This window comes from Paroedura picta, chromosome 3 (genome assembly GCF_049243985.1).
Source record: "Paroedura picta isolate Pp20150507F chromosome 3, Ppicta_v3.0, whole genome shotgun sequence".
In the NCBI taxonomy this organism is placed as follows: domain Eukaryota; kingdom Metazoa; phylum Chordata; class Lepidosauria; order Squamata; family Gekkonidae; genus Paroedura; species Paroedura picta.
In genome coordinates, this window is record NC_135371.1 from 6,132,715 (window position 1) to 6,152,916 (window position 20,202).

The 20,202-nt window shown below is 48.2% G+C and overlaps 2 protein-coding genes across 2 annotated transcripts in view; both read right to left on the reverse strand.

Annotated features, from left to right (window-relative positions):
• Nucleotides 1-20,202, reverse strand: part of LOC143834457 (uncharacterized) — a 61,592-nt gene that overhangs the window by 11,650 nt on the left and 29,740 nt on the right. Inside the window, exons 5-8 of the mRNA XM_077331280.1 lie at nt 14,449-14,484; nt 3,066-3,220; nt 1,422-1,504; nt 284-387 (exon numbers count right to left, since the gene is read on the reverse strand). Of these exons, the coding sequence (XP_077187395.1) occupies nt 284-387; nt 1,422-1,504; nt 3,066-3,220; nt 14,449-14,484 (378 nt within the window). The remainder of the gene's footprint in view (nt 1-283; nt 388-1,421; nt 1,505-3,065; nt 3,221-14,448; nt 14,485-20,202) is intronic.
• On the reverse strand, nt 5,162-8,153 carry LOC143834129 (uncharacterized). Its single transcript, XM_077330735.1, has 2 exons — nt 7,929-8,153; nt 5,162-6,595 (listed from the first exon to the last, which is right to left on the reverse strand). Exon 2 carries the CDS (start codon nt 6,443-6,445, stop codon nt 6,098-6,100), a length of 348 nt encoding a protein of 115 aa, XP_077186850.1. The 5' UTR covers nt 6,446-6,595; nt 7,929-8,153; the 3' UTR covers nt 5,162-6,097.

Sequence of the window (20,202 nt, forward strand, 5' to 3'; positions counted from 1 at the left end):
CTCTGTTGCAGGGACCCTCTCTATTCTTGGTGCCTGGGTGGGCACAGTGGGAGGTTTTCTGGAATTCTGTCCCCACTGGTGGGCCTCCTGATGGCACCTGGGTTTTGGCCACTGTGTGACACAGAGTGTTGGACTGGATGGACCATTGGCTTGATCCAGTTTAGCTTCTCACCTGTTCTTAATTCTAATGAGATTCCTCAAGAAAAAAACCCACAAACATTTCAAACTTGGGCTGGTTGCTGTGACTCAGTTATACCAAGGCTGCCATTCAAAGAATGTTTACCTGGGAGTAAGCACCCACCACTGAACGAAAAGGGACTTTTCATAGGATTGAAGGGCCATGCATTGGTAGGGCACCCATGTGCCTGTCGGCAATCCAGTGGCTGGCTGACAGAAGAAGGTGGGGAAAATTGTCAGCAACAGCATGATGAAGAAGAAGAAGAAGAAGAGTTGGTTCTTATATGCCACTTTTCCCTACCCGAAGGAGGCTCAAAGTCGCCTTCCCTTTCCTCTCCCCACAACAGACACCCTGTGGGGTGGGTGAGGCTGAGAGAGCGCTGATATCACTGCTTGGTCAGAACAGTTTTATCAGTGCTGTGGGGAGCCCAAGGTCACCCAGCTGGCTGCATGTGGGGGAGTGCGGAATCGAACCCGGCATGCCAGATTAGAAGTCCGCACTCCTAACCACTACACCAAACTGGCTCTCAGTGTGGTGTAGTGTTACATCTACCTAAATCAGGAAACACTATCACTACCAGATTGTCCCACTTTTGGAGAGGCATCTGGGGGCACCTGGCAAATTGTACGCATGTTGAAATTAAAAATATTACAAAACTATTTTTGCGTTCTATGAAAATTTTTGTTGCTCCATATAGACCAAATTTTAAATCAAGAACCGCCCCTCCCCCCCCGGGTCAATGGTGTCCCGCTTTACCAATGCTAAAATCTGGTCACCTTAACTATCACACCTCTATAGAAATTATTAGAAACTCTATGGTAAACCATAGAGATTTTGGCAATTCCTAGAGAGGACTGCCATTGCATCCTGGGCAGGAGTGGTTTCAGGATTCACTGGGCCTATAGCACCAGAGATGGTTTCTGTGGGGCCCTAGCAGAGTACAATTGTGGTGGGAGCAGCCAGACTGGGGGACGAGGGGCCCCCCAGTGGAAAGGGGTGTCACTCCAAGTGTCTTTAAAGAGGGGAAAGAGGAAATAAGAGATGCTAGAGCCCTGATCCCTGGGGACAAAGGCACAGTGCGGGGGCCCTGAAAGTGCGGGGCCCGGAGGATGTGCTACATAGATAAACCGGCCCTGATCCTGAGTTTCCCACAGAAGTAACATCACACCCCTGACCTTGAGATTTGTGGGTGGGAACTGCCTTAGGGACTTGGCTGCTCAGTTTGGACACAAGAGACCCTTACCCATGAAACTCAGCTGGTCTTCTGGCTCGGACAGATCCCGTCCTGCCTTGGCTGAATTCACAGCCTCCTTCTCCATCGTCCCCCTGAAACGACAGTAAGAGAAGCATTCAGGTATGGGTGAGCATTGAGATAAGGGTCAGCTCCTGGCTCCAAGGAGACCAGGCATTTCATCTTAGTTCTTCCATCCATTTTAGGGATGCCAGCCTCATAGTGAAGCTGTTAAGAGCAGCGGCCTCTAGGTTTGTGCATTTTGTCGGCCATTCGCGCCCGAAGTACCTAGCGCAGGGGTAGTCAAACTGCGGCCCTCCAGATGTCCATGGACTACAATTCCCACGAGCCCCTGCCAGCGAATGCTGGCAGGGGCTCCTGGGAATTGTAGTCCATGGACATCTGGAGGGCCGCAGTTTGACTACCCCTGATCTAGCGCCATGGCGCAGGGTGGGGGAGGGGCGGCGCAGTGGCAGCGCACAATCCGTTGCCCGCATGCAGGTGCAGAGCTCTGTGCCTGTGTAGCCCTTCCCCCCCGCACCCCAGCGCTAGGAGTTTTGGGCATGAAAAGCCACCAAAGGGGTCGAAGTGCACCAAAGGGCACAAGTCTAGCGGCCTCTAATCTGGAGAGCCAGGTTTGATTCTCCACTCCTCCGCATGCAGCCAGCTGGGTGACCTGGGTGACCTCTCAGTTCTCACAGAGCTGTTCTCACATAGCAGTTCTCTCACAGCCCTCTCAGCCCCACCTCCCTCGCAGGGTGCCTGTTGTGGGGAGAGGAAAGGAAGGCGATTGTAAGCCCCTTTGAGACTCCTTCGAGTGGTGAAAAGCAGGATATAAAAAACAACTCTTCCTCTTTTTCAGTGTGTGTATGCCAGCCTCCAGGTGGGACCTGGGGATTCCCTGGAATTACATCCTGTCTCCAGGCAACCGAAATCAGTTCCCCTGGAGAAAATGGCCACTCAAGGTGGACTGTATGGCATCATGCCCCATTATACCCCAAACCTCACCCCCTGCAGGGTCCACCCGGAAGTCTCCAGGTTTCTCCCAGTCCAGAGCTGGCAACCCTAATCCATTTTGATCATTGTGTCATTTCCCTTCGCATTTTAGCACTGTTGAGGTTTCCACCCATCACCTCATAGTCACTTTTGGCCACCAGGGGCTGGCCAAACTGTGCCTCTCCAGATGTCCATGGACTACAATTCCCAGCTGTTTGCCCCACAAGCTGGTGCTCTGAGATATACTGCCCCTGGACATGGAGGCTCTGCTGTTGTTAATGGGCCAACCCCCCTGCAATTTTCTTGTTTGAAGCATAAACAGAGTCCCAACGAAAGGGAGAGTGATGGATCCCCCCCAAGTGGAAGAAAGTCCAACTTGCAAAGCTAACTGGAACAAACCTTACTCCTACAATACCCACACGCTCTCTCTCTCTCACAATAGATAGATAGATAGATAGATAGATAGATAGATAGATAGATAGATAGATAGATAGATAGATAGATAGATAGATAGATAGATATTTGCAATTGCTTCATCCTCCCCCCTCAGCCCACCCCAGGATTTGGCTATGCTGGATGGTCACTTTCCTTGCAAAAGGAGGAATTGCTACCTTCTGCAGAGGTGCATTCGCTGGAGTGGCCTTAGATCCTTTCACTCACCTCTTGTTTAGGAGGGTGCGGAGAGCAGCCCCCTCCCCAGGTTATTTCAGGGCAGATCTCAAAGCAGGGCTCTCCCAGGGCTGGAGAAGGGGAGAGGGTCAGAAGGGGGGCTGCTCCAGTCGCCTCCCCTCTGACATGATGGTTTCCCCTCCCTCCTCAGACCTTTCTAGGAAGCAGAGGCGGACTCAGTGGATTTAACCTTTTAGGGAATCCCTCTGCAGGCCTAGAAGGTCTGGGGAAAGACTAGCGGTCGGGCTCCTATTTTGTCACCTTTCAAGGCTCTTTCTGAGGGAGAGAGGGATCCTGGCGCTTAAGTCCCACCTGCTAAATAACACTATTTCACACAGGAAAATCCAGTTGCAAAGTGGATTGAAAGCGCGTTATTGGGGTGTGTGTGTATGTGGAAGCACCAGTACAGTTTCCTCTCCATGTCGAAGAAGAGGAGCTGGTCTTTTATACCCTGCTTTTCACGACCTGAAGGGGTCCCAAAATGGCTTTCAAACACCTTTCCCTTCTTCTCATAGCAGACACCCTGTGAGGATTGAGAGAGCTCTGTGAGAACTGTAATGTGAGAGAGCTCTAAGAGAACTGAGACTAGCACCAAGGTCACCCAGATGGCTGCATGTGGAGACGCAGGGAAGCAAATCCAGTTCTCCAGTCCACCACTTTCAGCCACGACACCAAGCGATGGGCATGTCCTGAAACCTCTTTTGCACCCAACCCCATAACAGGAAATGATCACCCGCCACTCTGCTTTTAGACATTCCAGGAGCAGAGAATAGCATAGGGTTGCCAATTCTGGGGATCTGGACAGGGTTTGGGGATTTCTGCAGGGTGCACTGCCACGTAACACCCCCCTCCCCCCCCAAGCAGCCATTATCTCCAAGGGAACTGATCTCTGTGTCCGGGAGATCCAATTGTAATCAATTGCAACCCCCAGGCCTTGCCTGGAGGTTGGCAAGCCTCGATTACCATGTTAGTAAGTCTGCTGCAGACTCTCCCCTGAAAGAGACTTGAGATACCTGAAAAAGTAATAACCCCCTTGATCCCCAGGGTACAGATATCAGTTTCCTAGGGTTACCAGCTCTAGGTTGGGAAATACCTGGAGTCTTTGGGGATGGAGCAAAGAGTGGGCAGGACTTGGGCTGAGGAGGGACATTAATGCATTGTAAGGCTATCGCTTACTCCTGGGGAGGAAAGCTATGGCAAATCTAGACAGCATGCTAAAAAGCAGAGACATCACCCTGTCAACATTTAGTCAAGGCTATAGTCTTCCCAGTTGCAATGTATGGCTGCGAAAGTTGGACCATAAGGAAGGCCGAGCGTCAAAGAATTGAGGCTTTTGAACTCTGGTGCTGGAGAAGACTCTTGCGAGTCCCTTGGACTGCAAGGCGAACAAACCGGTCAGTCCTAGAGGAGATCAGCCCTGACTGCTCCTTAGAAGGCCAGATCCTGAAGATGAAACTCAAATACTTTGGCCACCTCATGAGAAGGAAGGAAGGACTCCCTGGAGAAGAGCCTAATGCTGGGAGCGATCGAGGGCAAAAGAAGAAGGGGGCGACAGAGAATGAGGTGGCTGGATGTAGTCACTGAAGCAGTCGGTGCAAACTTAAATGGACTCTGGGGAATGGTGGAGGACAGGAAGGCCTGGAGGATCATTGTCCATGGGGTCACGATGGGTCGGACACGACTTCGCACATAACAACAACAACAAGGCTATCAAATCCACGCTCCAAAGGAGCTAGGGCATCTAGGGATTCCAGGTCCTACCCGGGGACTGGCATTCCTAAATGGGCACAAATTGGGCAGGGGCATTTCTATCTGTGGGCTGAGCCCAAAGAAGACTGTGGGCTTACGAAAACCCACGCTTCAAGGAAAGCTTCAATTTCTCAGAATTTCTCAGATTCTTTTTGCCATTTATCGCTTGCTTGTTACAGCTTGCGCTGATGCCTTTTAAAAAGAATCTGTATTATTTTTTTTTACCATGTGAGTCACCTCAGGACGGTCTCTGGAGAAGCACCGTATAAATTCAATACACAAAATATCCGTTTTAAGATTTTGTTCAGAGGGCAAGGGCAGGCTCCGTGAGGCAGAAGAAACGGACAGACTGTTTTTATTTTTGTTGATGGACAGATTTATATGATATTAATGGATTTTTGTCAGCTGTTGTGTGAACGACACCCTGTGTATTTCGTTATGGCTGTGTCTGTATGCTGATCTTGGGTCCTAATGAAGTACCGCACTCAGATTGTGTTAAATATAAACTTTTGTAACCCGTGGGCAGGAAACAGCATTAAATGTGTGTAGGAGCCCTGATTTCTTGCACATTGGTGTGTAGCATCACTGCACAAAACTGGCTGCATCCACACACCCAGGACAGGCTGGACCCTCCTCCTGGGGCCCTTTAGTGACAGAAGCTACCTGAAGCTGTTATTTATAATAGACAGAAGAGAAGTGTATATGCATCCTTGGAGTGAATACCTCCCCAAATAATTACACAGACAAATCTCAATTTTTTCAAGGAATCATATACCCCTCCTTCCACCCCAGATATTTTTCCAAGCCAGAATGCTTTAAAAACTGTAGTCCATGGACATCTGGGGAGCCACAGTTTGGACACCCCTGCCAGATAATAAATATAAATAAATAAAAATAAATCAATAGGGTTTGGAAGGGAACCCTCCAAGGATTTGGGGGGAGGTTCCTCCAAGCAACACTGGGAGGGGGGAGGGTCATGACGCCGAGGCAGGCAATGACAAAGCCAGACAATCCTACCCTACAGATGCCATGCAATCAATTAATAAATAACTCCCTCCCCCCCAAAAAAAATCACGTTAGTCTTTAAGGTACTAGTGGACTTGAATTTAGCTGCTCCTGTGCAGACCGAGGGCTGCCCTCTGAAGCATGATGACACCACCTTAACAATCAAATGCAGTTTAGACACAAATAATGCTACATTCTGATTTTTTTTGGGGGGTGGGGGGTATCCCAGTCCGTCTGAGTTAAATATCCAGCCATCGTTTTCTTCGTGGTCAGAGTTTGTCCACGGCTTTCCCCCCGGAATGGATCCTCCGATGCACCCGGAGACCCGAGCTGTGTCCGAAATTCTTCCCGCGGTCCGAGCACGTGTACGACTTCTCCCCCTTGTGGATGATTTCGTGGGCCAGCAGGCACGACTTCTGGATGAAGCTGCGGCCGCAGTCCGAGCACTTGTAGGGCTTCTCGCCCGTGTGGATCCTCTCGTGGGTCAGGAGGCCCGAGCGCGTGGTGAACCTCTTCCCGCACGTCGAGCACATGTACGGCTTCTCGCCCGTGTGGGTCCGCACGTGAGCCCGGAGGGTCGAGCCCTTGCCGAAACTCCTACCGCAGTCGGAACACATGTACAGCTTCTCGCCCGTGTGGGTCCTCTCGTGGGCCTTGAGATTACAGCGGTGCTTGAAGCTCCGCCCGCAGTAGCAGTGGTGAAGCCGGGACAGGCCTTTGGCGTCTTCCCACCGGCCTCTCTCTTAATGCATTGTAAGGCTGGTCATCTTTGAAGAAGAATTGGTTTATATACCCTGCTTTTCGCTACCTGGTTTTGTACCCCACTTTTCACTACCCAAAGGAGTCTCAATGAGGCTTACAATCGCCTTCCCTTCCTCTCTCCGCAACAGACATTCCTGTGAGGGAGGTGGGGCTCAGAGAGCTCTGACGGAACTGCTCTGTGAAAATGGCTCTAATAGAACTGCTAGCTCAAAGTCGCCAGCTGACTGCATGTGGAGGAGGACTGGGGAATCACACCCAGCTCTCCAGATTAGAAGCTGCTGCTCTCAGCCACTACACCCCGCTGGCTCTCTTTGGAGGTCCTGCTTCGGCTGGAGGGGCAGCATTTGGAGAAAGGACCTTCTCCGCCATGGTGACAAAATGCTGGAACTCCCTCCCCAGGAAAATTCATCTATTTCCTTCTAACATCGCCCTTCACCAGCAAGTGAGTACTCTTTATTTTGTTTAGGGCACCCCCACTTAACTAGGGTTGCCAACCTCCTGATGAGAAAAGAGCTGGGTTTTGTACCCCACTTTTCACTACACAAAGGAGCCTCAAAGCGATTTACAATCAAATTACGTTCCTCTCCCCACAACAGACACCCTGTGAGGGAGATGAGGCTGAGAGAGCTGTGAGAGAACTGTGGATAGCCCAAAGTCACCCAGCTGGCTGCTTGTGGAGGAGGAGTGGGAAAATCTCCTGGGATTACAGCAGTTCTCCAGGCAACAGAGATCAACCCCCCCCCCCGGAGAAAAAGGCTGTTCGGGAACAGGGACTCGGTGGCATTGTAGCGTTCTGAAGTTCTTCCCCTAACCTCACCTCACCTCAACATCCTCAGCCTCTGCCCCCCAAACCTTCAGGCCTTCCCCAACCCAAAAGTGGGTACCTTGCTCCGTAAAGAACTGTAGGGGTAGTCAACCTGTGGTCCTCCAGATGTTCATGGACTACAATTCCCAGGAGCCCCTGCCAGCGTTTGCTGGCAGGGGCTCCTGGGAATTGTAGTCCATGAACATCTGGAGGACCACAGGTTGACTACCCCTGCACGGAGTTTCCCTTGCAGAATTAGGGCACAGCTGACAAAACAAATCCTCGTAAGGATTGCAGGGGGTCACCATGTTGGTCTGAAGCCACAAAGCGGAGTCTAGTGGCACCTTTCAGGCTAACAAAGTTTTATCCCAGCGCAAGCGTTTGTGTGCCTGCACACTTCATCAGATGTAAGTCATTCCTGGACTCTGGCTCTTTTCCACCAGGTATCTGAAGAAGTGAGCAGCGGCTCACGAAAGCTCATCTGCAGCTGTCTCTCCCCCCACCCCACCTCACCCCGCCCTCACTTAACTCACCTCTCCCTGCAGGGTAGGCCCAGCTCCACCTGCCTGGCTTGTCAAATTGCAGCAATGCAGTTCTGGCTTCCTCTCCCTCCCGGCCAAGGACAGGCCATTCAGATGCCAATTTCCAGCCAGGCATAAAGCAGGACAAAAAGGGAGCAGAAGGCGGTTTCTCAGGTCTGTTTACAGCCCAGGGGAGGATCACCCTCCCCTTAACCTAAGAGTTGCACCCAACCCTCATTTCCGGTCCTGATACGAATTCTCCATCTGAGGGTAGATTCGAAAGAGTAGCCCTGTTGGTCTGAAGTAGCACAATAAAATCAGAGTCCAGTAGCACCTTTAAGGCCAACAAAAGATTTATTCAGGGCGTGAGCTTTCGAGCGCAAGCCCTCTTAGTCTGACGAAGAATAAATCTTTGTTGGTCTTAAAGGTGCTACTGGATTCTGATTTTATTGTCCATCCGAGGGGTGGGATTAAATAGGAATCCTTATCCAAAGATTTGGATTTCCCCCCATCCGAGTCAAACTCGTTGGGTTTTCCAGGCAAAAGAGGGTAGATTCACACAGTGCGTTGTCACATAGTGCACTAAACCCAGTTGCCATCAGGAGGCCCACCTCGTGGGGTTGTTGTGAAAACAAAATGACAGTGTGGTATTGGGAGGGGAAAATCATGCCAACAATTGGCATTGATTGGATACAATAATGCATTTGCATCCAACTTTTCCCATGCAAAGAACTCAGCTTTTCTGTGTGGGTTGGGGGGGGGATTCTTACCACTACGCCATGATGTCTTATCAGTTGAGAGCGTCTCTCCTCTGATTTTCTTTTGCGGAGGGGTTAACAAGACAAGTTTCCAAGACTGAGCTATAAAAAAGGAAACTGGACAGTTATTTATGCCCCTAAGCAAGAGCCTCTTGTGGCGCAGAGTGGTAAGGCAGCAGACATGCAGTCTGAAAGCTCTGCCCATGAGGCTGGGAGTTCGATCCCAGCAGCTGGCTCAAGGCCGACTCAGCCTTCCATCCTTCCGAGGTCGGTAAAATGAGGACCCAGCTTGCTGGGGGGTAAACGGTAATGACTGGGGAAGGCACTGGCAAACCACCCCGTATTGAGTCTGCCATGAAAACGCTGGAGGGCGTCACCCCAAAGGTCAGATATGACTCTGTGCTTGCACAGGAGATACCTTAACCTTTACCTTTAAGCAAGTGGCAAAGCCATTTCTGTACCTCCTGAAGGTCTGCTGGGGGTGGGGGTGGGGGTGAGAAAGAGAACTCTTCCCACAAAAATATTTTTCTCCTCCCTCAGTCAAAGCATGCCTAATTGCGTTTTGACATCATTTTCAAGCAAAACGTGCAGCCTGCAATTCAGAATCGGAAGTCACTATAGAGAACCATCAAAACCGGCTCCCTTTGTGGTTGACAGCTTTTTACCTGGGTGCCTGAGTCTCTCTAGGAATCAGAAAGAACTTGGTGGGTTTAACCCTTGCTGTGACTACCTCCCTTTTCCAGGAGGTAGATTGATTGTACCTCGCATGTTGCATGAGGATTAACTTCTGCCCTGTGTGTTTCTCAGGCTGTTTCAAATGCAGCCTACGGGCCGGCTTTATGGAGGCAGAGCTGTTGCAATATAGGCAGGGCAGGAGTTGGGGGGAGAAGTTTAGTGGGTAGCCCTGCTAGTCTGAACCAGCAGGACAAAGTCCTATGGCACCTTAAAGACCAACAAAGTCTCATTCTGGGTATAAGCCAGGGGTAGTCAAACTGCGGCCCTCCAGATGTCCATGGACTACAATTCCGCAGTTTGACTACCCCTGGTATAAGCTGTCATGCGCATGCATGTATCTGTACGCATGCACATACATGCTCATAACCCGAATGAAACTGGACTCAAAACTTTTCGAGATTGAGAAACATCTTCATTTGGCTGTATATTTGCTGGATATTCTCATGATGCTGTTTACTAACTTACTACTAATTAACTCTCCACTTATATTTGTAGTATGCATGTGCACAAAAGCTCACACTTGGCATGAAACTTTGTTGGTCTTAAAAGTGCTGCTGGACTCACATTTTGTTCTGCTGCTTCAGACCAACATGGCTACCCCCCCCCCCCCACACACACACACACAGACCTGAATCTAGACGAGGATTTGTTAGTCCTTAGGCCTCCTGTTTTATTTCTTGAAAATATCCAGACTTTACGGGAGTTCGGACCAGACATAGAGCTAGTAGAGGGAGTTGCCAACAGGCCTGGAGAATAGCGTCCCATATCTCGAATACAGGATTGATATGTGGGGAAGTGGGCCGCTGAAGCTTTTAATGGCAGGCAGGGATTGAAATAGCTGCTCTCCTCATGACAACTCTTGGTAAGGAAGTCTCATAAACGAGAATACTGTTTGAGTCCAGAGCCAACCAAGTTTAATTCTGGATATATGCCTTAGGGTCCAGACACGCTATTTCGGGTATACCATAGGTCAACTGTGGTTGTGGAGACTTCTGGAGATTTGCAGGTAGAGTTTGAGGTGTGTGTGTATGGGGGAAACTAAGCAGTCCAACCCCACAAAGATGTCTTTCTCCAGGGGAACTGATCCCTGCCATCTTGAAAGCAGTTGACATTCCAGGAGAACTCCAGGCCCCACCTGGAGGCTGGCAACCTGTCCAATACTCTAGAACAATTTCTCTCCACCCACTCCAGGTCCGCTGCGTTGTTTCCATGGAAGTCAGTCTCTCCACCTGAGCCTGTACAGAGAACCAAAATTTCTCTGTTCATGCTGGATAGCCATCTGACAGAGAGGCTGATTCTGTGAAGGTTCAAGCGTTACAGTGGATGAGTGATAGGGTTTTGAGTGTCCTGTACGGTGCAGGGGGTTGGACTAGATGACCCAGGAGGTCCCTTCCAACTCTATGACTCTATCATTCTGTGAGAGAGAAATTTCCCACATTCTCTCTTAAATATGTGGGAAAGGGATTCCTGGAACCCCCAGTGGATTTTCTAACTTAAGAACATAAGAAGAGCCCTGCTGGATCGGACAATTCGTCCATCTAGTCCAGCATCCTGTCTCATACCAAACAATTCCTCTGGAGAGTCAACAGCACGGCAGAGGGCAGAGAGGCCAAGGCCCTGCCATGATGTGTCCTCCTGACTCCGGGATTTGGGGAAATTAGTGCCTCAGAAAGTGAAGTTTTCCCTCAGTCACCACGGCTAGTAGCCACTGGTAGACCTATCCTCCGTGAATCTATTGAATCCCCTTTGAAAGCTGTTTATTATCAGGACATCCTCTGGCAGCCAATTATACACTTGAATCACTGTGTAAAACAGTATTTCCTTTTGTCCGTTCTGAACCTACTGCCCATCAGTTTCATTGGATGCCCCGGAGTTCGTATTTTGGGAGAGGAAGAAAAAGTTCTTTGCCAACTGTCTCCACCCCATGCATAATTTTATAAACCTCTCTCATGTCCCCTGCTTAGTGGTCTTCTAACCTGAAAAACTCCAGATTCTCCAGGCTTTCCAATAGCTCTCTGTCTTGGTTGCCTTCCTCTGTATGGTGATCAGAACTGTACACAATAGAAGAAGAAGAAGAAGAAGAAGAAGAAGAAGAAGAAGAAGAAGAAGAAGAAGAAGAAGAAGAAGAAGAAGAAGAAGAAGAGTTGGTTCTTATATGCCGCTTTCCCCTACCCAAAGGAGGCTCAAAGCGGCTTACAGTCGCCTTCCCTTTCCTCTCCAATATTCCAAATGAGCCCTCCCACCCCAGATTTATTCCCACCCCAGATTTATTCACCCTAGATCTGTGGTTCTCAACCCTCCTAATTCTGCAACCCTTTTCCGCTGCTCCAGACAGACAAACACTATCTTAATCTACCCCACAAGGCTGTTGTGTGGATGGTGCCCCCCGGCCAAGCTGCTTCCCATACCTGTGAAAGGGGCATTCACCCCCAATGTGGTCCCCACCCCCAGGTTGAGAACCACTGCCCTAGATCTATTGTTTGTTTTATTCTCAATCACCTTCTTAATAATTTGCCTTTTTCATGCTGACCTACACTGGGTTGATTCTTTCCTTGAGCTGTCCACTACCACGCCAAGATCTTTTCTCCTCTCGGCCTCAGCAAGTTCAAACCCCATCTGCCTATCCTTGAAGTTGATTTTTTTTTTATCCTAATGTGCCTTGCCTTCCATTTACCAACGCTGAACTTAATTTTCCACATTGTTGCACAGGCACCCAGTTTGGAGAGATCTCCCCCCCCCCCCTTGGTGCTTTGCTTCGTTTGTTATCTGCAGGCTTTTATTGGAGCAATATATTTAAATTGGCTTTTTATGCTTCTGGCTGCTGTTTTAACTATTTATGATTCTGCACGGGGAGGTTTTAGTGGTGGCGGGCTTCCCGTTTTTTATGGATGCCGCTTCGTAACGTTTGTGGCTGGGAGTCATTTGGCAAAATTAATTGGAAGGCGGCCTGCCAGTATTCCAAAACAGACAACCCACGGGACGGAAGAACGTAGGCATGGTCTTTCGGAAAGCGTCACCATGATTTTTATTCCATACATAGCACGATATTTTAAATCAATGGATCTGCTGACAAAGAACGGAACAGACTTTAAATTAACCACTGTTTTTAATGCAGGAAACGTACGGAAAAGGGGTGGAGAGGGGATTCGAGGTCCCTGCCCGTCTCCCCATAATTGGAAACACGGATTGCGTGCTTTCGATTTGCAGCGAGGCATCAATAATTTATACTGCATATTTACGTTTAGGGGATGTAGACTGGCATTAGGGTTGCCAACGCCCAGGTGGTGGCTGGAAATCAGATGAGATTACAAATGATCCGCAAACTATTCAAAACTGGAATTAGAGGGCTATCTTGCACTGGACAGAATGGTTTTAGAGAGTTGCATGGATAAATAGCTAGGTGTGGCAGTCTATTTCCCTGTGTTTGGCTTAAAGGTCAGATCCTATTATTTAATTTCTGTACCTGTGTCATGTTAGAATCATAGAATCACAGGGTCATAGAGTTGGAAGGGACCTCCTGGGTCATCTAGTCCAACCCCCTGCACTATGCACGACACTCCCAATCCTATCACTCATCCACTGTAACATGCCACCCCCTTGAGCCTTCACAGAATCAGCCTCTCCGTCAGATGGCTCTCCAGCCTCTGTTTAAAAATCTCCAAAGATGGAGAACCCACCACCTCCTGAGGAAGCCTCTTTCACTGAGAAACCGCTCTAACTGTCAGGAACTTCTTCCGGATGTTTAGACGGAATTTCTTTTGCTTTAATTTCATCCCATTGGTTCTGGTCCGTCCCTCCGGAGCAAGAGAGAACAATTCTGCTCCATCCTCCATATGGCAGCCTTTTAAATACTTGACGATGGTTATTAGATCCTGACCCTACTGATATGTTGATACTGACCCTATGCTTTAATTCTTTCTGGTTGGTTCCAGGCTTCTACAATCCTGATGCATTGGCCCCATTTTGTTAACTGGACCTGATAGTGCACTTTGGGTGTACTTAGCAGTTCAAGTGTTCCTCTGCATCCTTGAGGACTAGCAGCAAAGTTAATTTTTTAAAAAATGAGGGGCAAACAGAAGTCCAATCAGTGATCAGTTTTGTGTCTGCACAACATTATTACAGAACTGGGGAACTGTCAAAATCTCCATCCCCTTCAAAGGTGGGGTAGATGATGACCAGAGACAGGGCAATTTCAGTGGTAGCACCCTGCCTCTGGAAGGCCCTTCCCGCTGAAGCTCAAACTGGCACCTGGGCTGATCTCTTTTGGGTGCCAGGCCAACACCTTTCTGTCCACCCGGGCTTTTAACACCATTTTAGCGTATTTCAAGTTTGGAAACGGTTGTTTTTAAACTGGCCAATTGTCTGTGCTTTTAAATGTGGACTAGGTTTTTATGTCTTAGCTGGGTTTATGGTGCTGGATTTTAATGAACAACAAAGAAAGAAAAAAATAGAATCTGTCCAATGGCTTAATCAAACAATATTAGAAATGTAAGAGTCTCTGTTATCTCTGTATTATAACTTCCACCCGGACGCAGCCAAAAATTGCGTCTAGATCATTTTTCCGTTTTCAATTCAGTATCTTTCATCAGGGGCAGTAATGAGTTCTCAACAAGGTAGTGTTAATAAACTCAGTGTATTCGATCTCAGTGTATTCTGTCGTCTTGCTTATCTTTTCGAAGTATAATTAGGGCAAAAAAATGATCACATGGTATGGAGAGCCAAGGCTGTAATCTCTCCCTCTCTCTCTCTCTCTTTTATATGCTGAGTGGAACAGGTTCTCTGGAAAGGCAGCATAATACTTTTTCAAACTATATCCTCTTCTCCAAGGTGCATGGCCTTCAATCGCATTAATTTATTTGATTTCTATACTGCTCCTCTCCAAAAGCACATCCGGCCGGTACTCCAAGAACTCGGCTGGCTCCCGGTTGAATTCTGGATTAAGTTTAAGGCTTTAGTAATCACCTTTAAGGCCATACGCGGTCTGGGCCCAGTGTATTTGAGAGACCGCCTCCCTGCCTATACCCCCAGAAGAGCCTTACGCTCCTCCACTTCCACCAGGCTGTGGATCCGTGGCCCTAAAGAGGCAAATTGGGCCTCAACAAGGGCCTTTTCAGTCCTGGCCCCCACCTGGTGGAATGAGCTCCCCGAAGAGATCAGGGCCCTGCTGGAACTTCCACAATTCTGTAGGTCCTGCAAAAGGGAACTCTTCCACCAGGTATTCGCTTGAGGCCGACTGACTCAAAACATCTATAGGTCCCCACCCACCCCCCAGACTGAGAGTTCGAACCTACCAAGCGAGTGTCAAAGTTATTGTTGAAATACTGTTCTAGTTGTTCTAGTTGGTATGACATTGTTATATTGATGTTGTGTTCTATGTAAATGTTCCAAAATGTTTTATGTAAACACCCAGAGCCGTAAGGAAGAGCGGTATAGAATATATAAACAAACAAGCAAGCAAGCAAGCAGGTTCTGGATGGCTTGCAGTAAATAATAATCCAATACTCCAAATACAACCAATATCCATCCCCCCCCACCCTCTTAGCTGACCTCTGCTGAGTTAACTAGATTGGGAGAATCTTAAGCACCTGAGGAGGAGGGGAGGGAAGAAGAAAGTAAGGTCATTTGGAACCAGATTTCCTTGATCAAGGCCCTTTACTGAAATTATTTTGCATGCCACCACACTATGAAAAGCACATCCAAAGAAGCAGCAGACAGGGATCCATTTGGCTGACAAGCAAGAACCAGTGGCATAAAGATCCGTTTTTAAAAAAATGGCTCCACAGTGCCCTGATTTAAAACCAGCAATAAAGCAGGCAGAAAGAGAACGGCAAAGATAAAATGCAGGCAGCGACTCTAAGCAGCAATAAAAATGACGGACGAGCTTGCGGAAATAAAAGGGGCTCTGCGTGAACGACACTGCAAAAGGCTTGGGAAGATAAAGACGTCTTTTCCTGGCGCCTCAAAGATGGCGGATTCTCCACCAGGCAGTTTCTCTGTTTTATGGGTCAGAAACGGCACTTTGTTTGCCGGGAAAACTCTGAGAAGCATTAGCTGGCAGGGGCTCATGGGAATTGTAGTCCATGGACATCTGGAGGGCCGCAGTTTGACTACCCCTGATTTAGATCACACTGAAAAACTGAACTCAATAGCCTGAGGCCAGGAGGCCTGTCAAAGCTTGTGATGGGCTCCACTTGAGTTCTCAGGTTGAAACTTTTCCAGGCATGGCCCATTAATACTGTCAGGGCCCGTGAGCATCTCTCTGCATCTCCAGCCACTTGCTTTGTTACTTATGCCGATTTTAAGACGATGTAACCTGCCTGCCTTCAAGTATGTACGTGTGTGTAGGAAGCTTGGTGTTGTGTCTCTTAAGTCTGGAAAACTGGGTTTGATTCCCCACTCCATATGCAGCCAGCTGCATGACCTTGGGCCAGTCCAGTTCTCTCAGAGCTCTCTCAGCCCCACCTACCTCACAGGTTGTGAGGAGAGGAAGGGAAGGCAATTTTAAGCCTCTTTGAGACTCCTTCGGGTAGCAAAAAGCGAAATAAATTTTAAAAAGTCTTCCCTTCTCATTGCACCTACTTATTATTGCCTTTTTCAGTCTTTTCAATCGAGCCTGTTGATTTTATAATGTATTTTGCTACATTTGGGGGACTTCAAACCTAGCCTCGGTCAAACTACCCGAAGGGGATTTTGTTCCGGGGTCCCAGGTCCACAAGGATAATCAGAGTCAGAAACACCGACACTTTGACAGAAGTAATTCAGTAAAGAAACCATACCAGGTCTCAACAAGCGTTATGGTCTGACTTGCCCCGTTTTTCTAGGCAACAAAGGCCAAACATAATTTGGGGTTTCGGAAAACCTTTGTTTCTCCAGCTGCTTGTTTTCATTGTCTATTTTATTTCATGAGTTTGTGTCCATCGCTGTATTCATTTTCACTCCCAGTGCTTGCCAGGGGAAACACAAAATGTTCACAGATTAGCTCTCTCACTGAGAGATCCCCATAGCCCAGTGCCAGATGGTGAAGATTAAGGGCTCTGAATCCCAGAGGCAGGAAGCAACATCCGGGGAAGGCCTCAGTCTCTATGATGGGTGGTTCTCAGCCTTCCTAATTCCGCAACCCTTTAATACAGTTCCTCATGTTGTGGTGACCCCCAACCATAGAATTATGCAAGTGTTCTTTCACAGAAATTACACCAAAACTGACCAATGGCGTGAAGATCCATTGTTCATGATGGCATATAAATTGTTTTTTCCTCTGGGGTTTCTCAGTTCAGTTCTGCCTCTTATCCCACCATGCTGAACTCACTCTTTTCCGCTGCTCCAGACAGACGAGCGTTCTATCTTGATCTACCCTGCAAGGCTGTTGTGTAGATGGCACCCCCCCTTGGCCAAGTTGCTCACCCTGCCATGTCCCCTGTGAAAGGATCATTCGACTCCCAGCATCTATAGATCGTGAACAGTGGAAAATCGAATGAAAGACAGTGCCTATTATGCAAAGATATCTCGGTCTGAAGAAGAGCTATCGAAACAAGCTGAACTAGTTGCTTGTCACTAGAACGGGAGACTATTATAATTAATTATTATTTATTAATTCGATTAGTTTACTGTCGCTCCCAGATTAGCCAGCTTTGTGGCAGCTTGCAAGTGATATAAACCTGTAAAAATTCAATTGAATACATTAAAACCAGTAAAACAAAAAGGAAAGGGCAGCAGCAACAGTTTACCTCCAGTAATACTCTGGGGCTTTCCGCACTCCTTCAAAATCACACAATGGTTGCCAATTGAAAACGCTACAGTTTTGCCATTATGCACAACGTCGTTGACAATCTGCCACACACCTGAAACCGATCCGCAAAAAGCGCTTCCTTGTAGCGCTTTCAGGGAAATCCCCAAAAGTGGATTCACCCTCCGGAAAGCGCTACACTCCTGCAACCAATCTGCAACACTAGCGGGAAAGTTCTGTGCGTTACCATTGTTGCGGTTTCTGCAAAGTCCCTCCCCCTGGCTCTCTCCTCTGATCTTCCGGCGAAGCGATCGCCATTTTTTCCCCCCCGAGCGAGCAGAGATCAACGCACCAGCGAGCCTCCGTTTAGAGGCTTCTCCGGCTTCAGTCCCTCCCCAGAGCTGTTTAGTCACTAAGCACAAACAACAGAGAAGCCCGTTTGCTGATGTATTTTCTCTTTATTTTTCACACTGTTTTCGGCCGAAAATCGTGCCCGTGAGGGGGGGGGGGATTTTTTTTTTCACTCGGGGGGAGCGTGGCAACGATGAAACGGCAGCTCAAACACACCTGCCAGCTGGATGGGTCTCTCCGTTGCAACGAATCAACGCATATTCGTTGCAACGGGTGTTTTTTTTTTTTTTTAACCTTTCTTAAAGGGAAAGGGGCTGTTTGGGAGCATGCTAACGGCTGCCCATTGGCTGCTTGACGGCCAGGGGCGGGACGAGCTCAGCAATAGCGCTTCCTTTCTAGCGATTTTTGCTGAGACCGGAAGCCTGTGGGAAATGATGGAAACGCAACTGGATTCCACTACAAAGTCAGGTATGCATAACGATGAATTCCACTATTTTAAATGGCGATTTTTCGTTCAGCAAACAATTTGCTACAAGGATCCCGGTGCGGAAAGCCCCTCTATATTCACCCCAACTAAGCCCCTCCCACCTGATCCCATGCCTTGAGGAAGATGACTGAAGATAAGATGTCTAATATCTCTTCCTTGTCCAGGCCTCAACCCAACGCCTGATGGAAAAGTTCCATCTTGCAGGCCCTGTGGAACTGTGACAGCTCTGTCGGGGCTCTCAGCTCTTCCAGGAACTCATTCCACTAAGTAGGGGCCAGGACTAAGAAGGCCCTGGCCCTGATCGAGGCCAGGCGAATTTCACACAGGCCAGGGATCACCAACTTATTAATTCCCTCTGCGGGGGACATAAGGAGAAAGTCCCTCAGATATGCTAGGCCCAGACCACAAATGACCTCGAAGGTCAATACCAAAACCTTAACATGCCTGATGAAAGTAAGAAAGAGAATTTGTAGAAATGTCAAAACTTACATCATGGATCAGAGAAAAAGCTGTCGCTTCTTTACTGACCAACTGGAAACCTTTTATGGACTTCTTTCAATATAAGGGCAAAAATGACATTGATTCTTGGGTTTAAAGATTTAAAAGTTACTGAGACCCTCAGACACCAGATGCTGTTCTGGATGCTCACCTGTCAAGGAATGCAAGAATTGGGGGGGGGGGGGGAGCCAAGGGTTGTCTGTCTTCCCCTTCAGTTCCTGGGAAGTGAATTGGGGGCCTCTCTGGAAATGTCAGCATCAGACTCTCACCTGCTCATCAGGTTCCACAGTCTTCTTCAGTGTCAACAGGAAATCTTCTGCTAGGGCCAGTGCCTGGAGGCAGGTGTCAGGGCCACAGTCTTGGACCGAACTCTGCATCTCCTGGGGCAGGATGGTCAAGAGCTGCTCCAGGATCAGCGGCTCCAAGATCTCCTCCTTCGATCTCCTCCTTCTCCTCCAAGACCTCCTCTCCACTTTCAGCCAGTGATGGCACAGCTCCCAGAGTATACTACAGACCGCTCTTGACCTGTTTGCTTCTTGGTAGCAGAGCTGTCTGAAGCGCTGACACTGCTTCTCCCTTGCAATTGACGCTGCTTGCAAGATGGCCGCCTTCACTTTCCCACAGTCCTCTCTGTCTCGCATCATAAGAGGAGCCCTGCTGGATCAGACCCATGGTCCATCTAATCCAGCATCCTGCCTCTGGATGGCCAACAACACGGCAGAGAGGCCGAGGACTTCTCCCCCGATCACTTTTATACTCTAAAAGTGCAGTGTTCTTTCAGAGAACATTTAATAGCTGCCTTATCTCCAAACCTTTAAGTAAAGGACTTTTAGTATCTTAATACTGTGAGTCTGACTCTTTGGACTTCCAGTGGGCCTTTTTAAAGTCCTTTCCCCGCTTAAAACAACTTAAAACGATCCCGGTCCATAAATAGGGTTGCCAGGTCTTTCTCCTCCCACTTAGCCTTTAGGGCTTTATTTATACCGCTCCCGCGGAGCGGTTTGCAGATGGTATGTTTTTTATTTCATGAACTGCTTCAGACAGGTCTCCGGCGATGGGACATATAGATCTTCAGAGTGAATATATATGAATACTGTTCTTGTGAAAGGGATGACAGCAAAACTTTTGGTACACGCTCCTGAATTGTGTTTATATTTTAGTCTGATTTGATAATTTGTTCTCAAGGATGCTTCATGTGTTCCTGCAACTAAGTATTAGGCGTGATTGTTACCCAAATACAATACAGAATACTGAATGCTGCAATCAAATTAGCTTGCCTTCCTTTGCAATTTAAATAAGCCATTTAATTCCCCTTGATTTAAATCCTCTACTGTGTTATATTTAATTGGTTCACCTTTAGATTGATTTCCAAAACCCCTTATGAGTAAGGTGAGGGAGGGGGGGGCATACTTTAAATCGAGGGGCACGTACCAAGCTTGCTAAAATATTCAAGGCGAATTCGTAAAAGCGTCAGGATTTTATTTGTCACCTTAATTCCAGGGCTGATGCAGAAGCGAAGGAAGGTTCCAGCTGCGAGCTGAATTTGCCCATGTTTTTTTTATGAAGGGGGAAAAAATTAGTCGTGCATTTTTAATGCTGACATTCTAGCATGCAAAAAGGTTTATTTCTCCCAAGTACACACCGATTCTCGGTTCCACTCCAAGCTGCGGCAAAGGTAAGCGAGCTCTCCTCAGCTATTTCCACAGACAAAAATAAAGAAAGGATGCAACACCC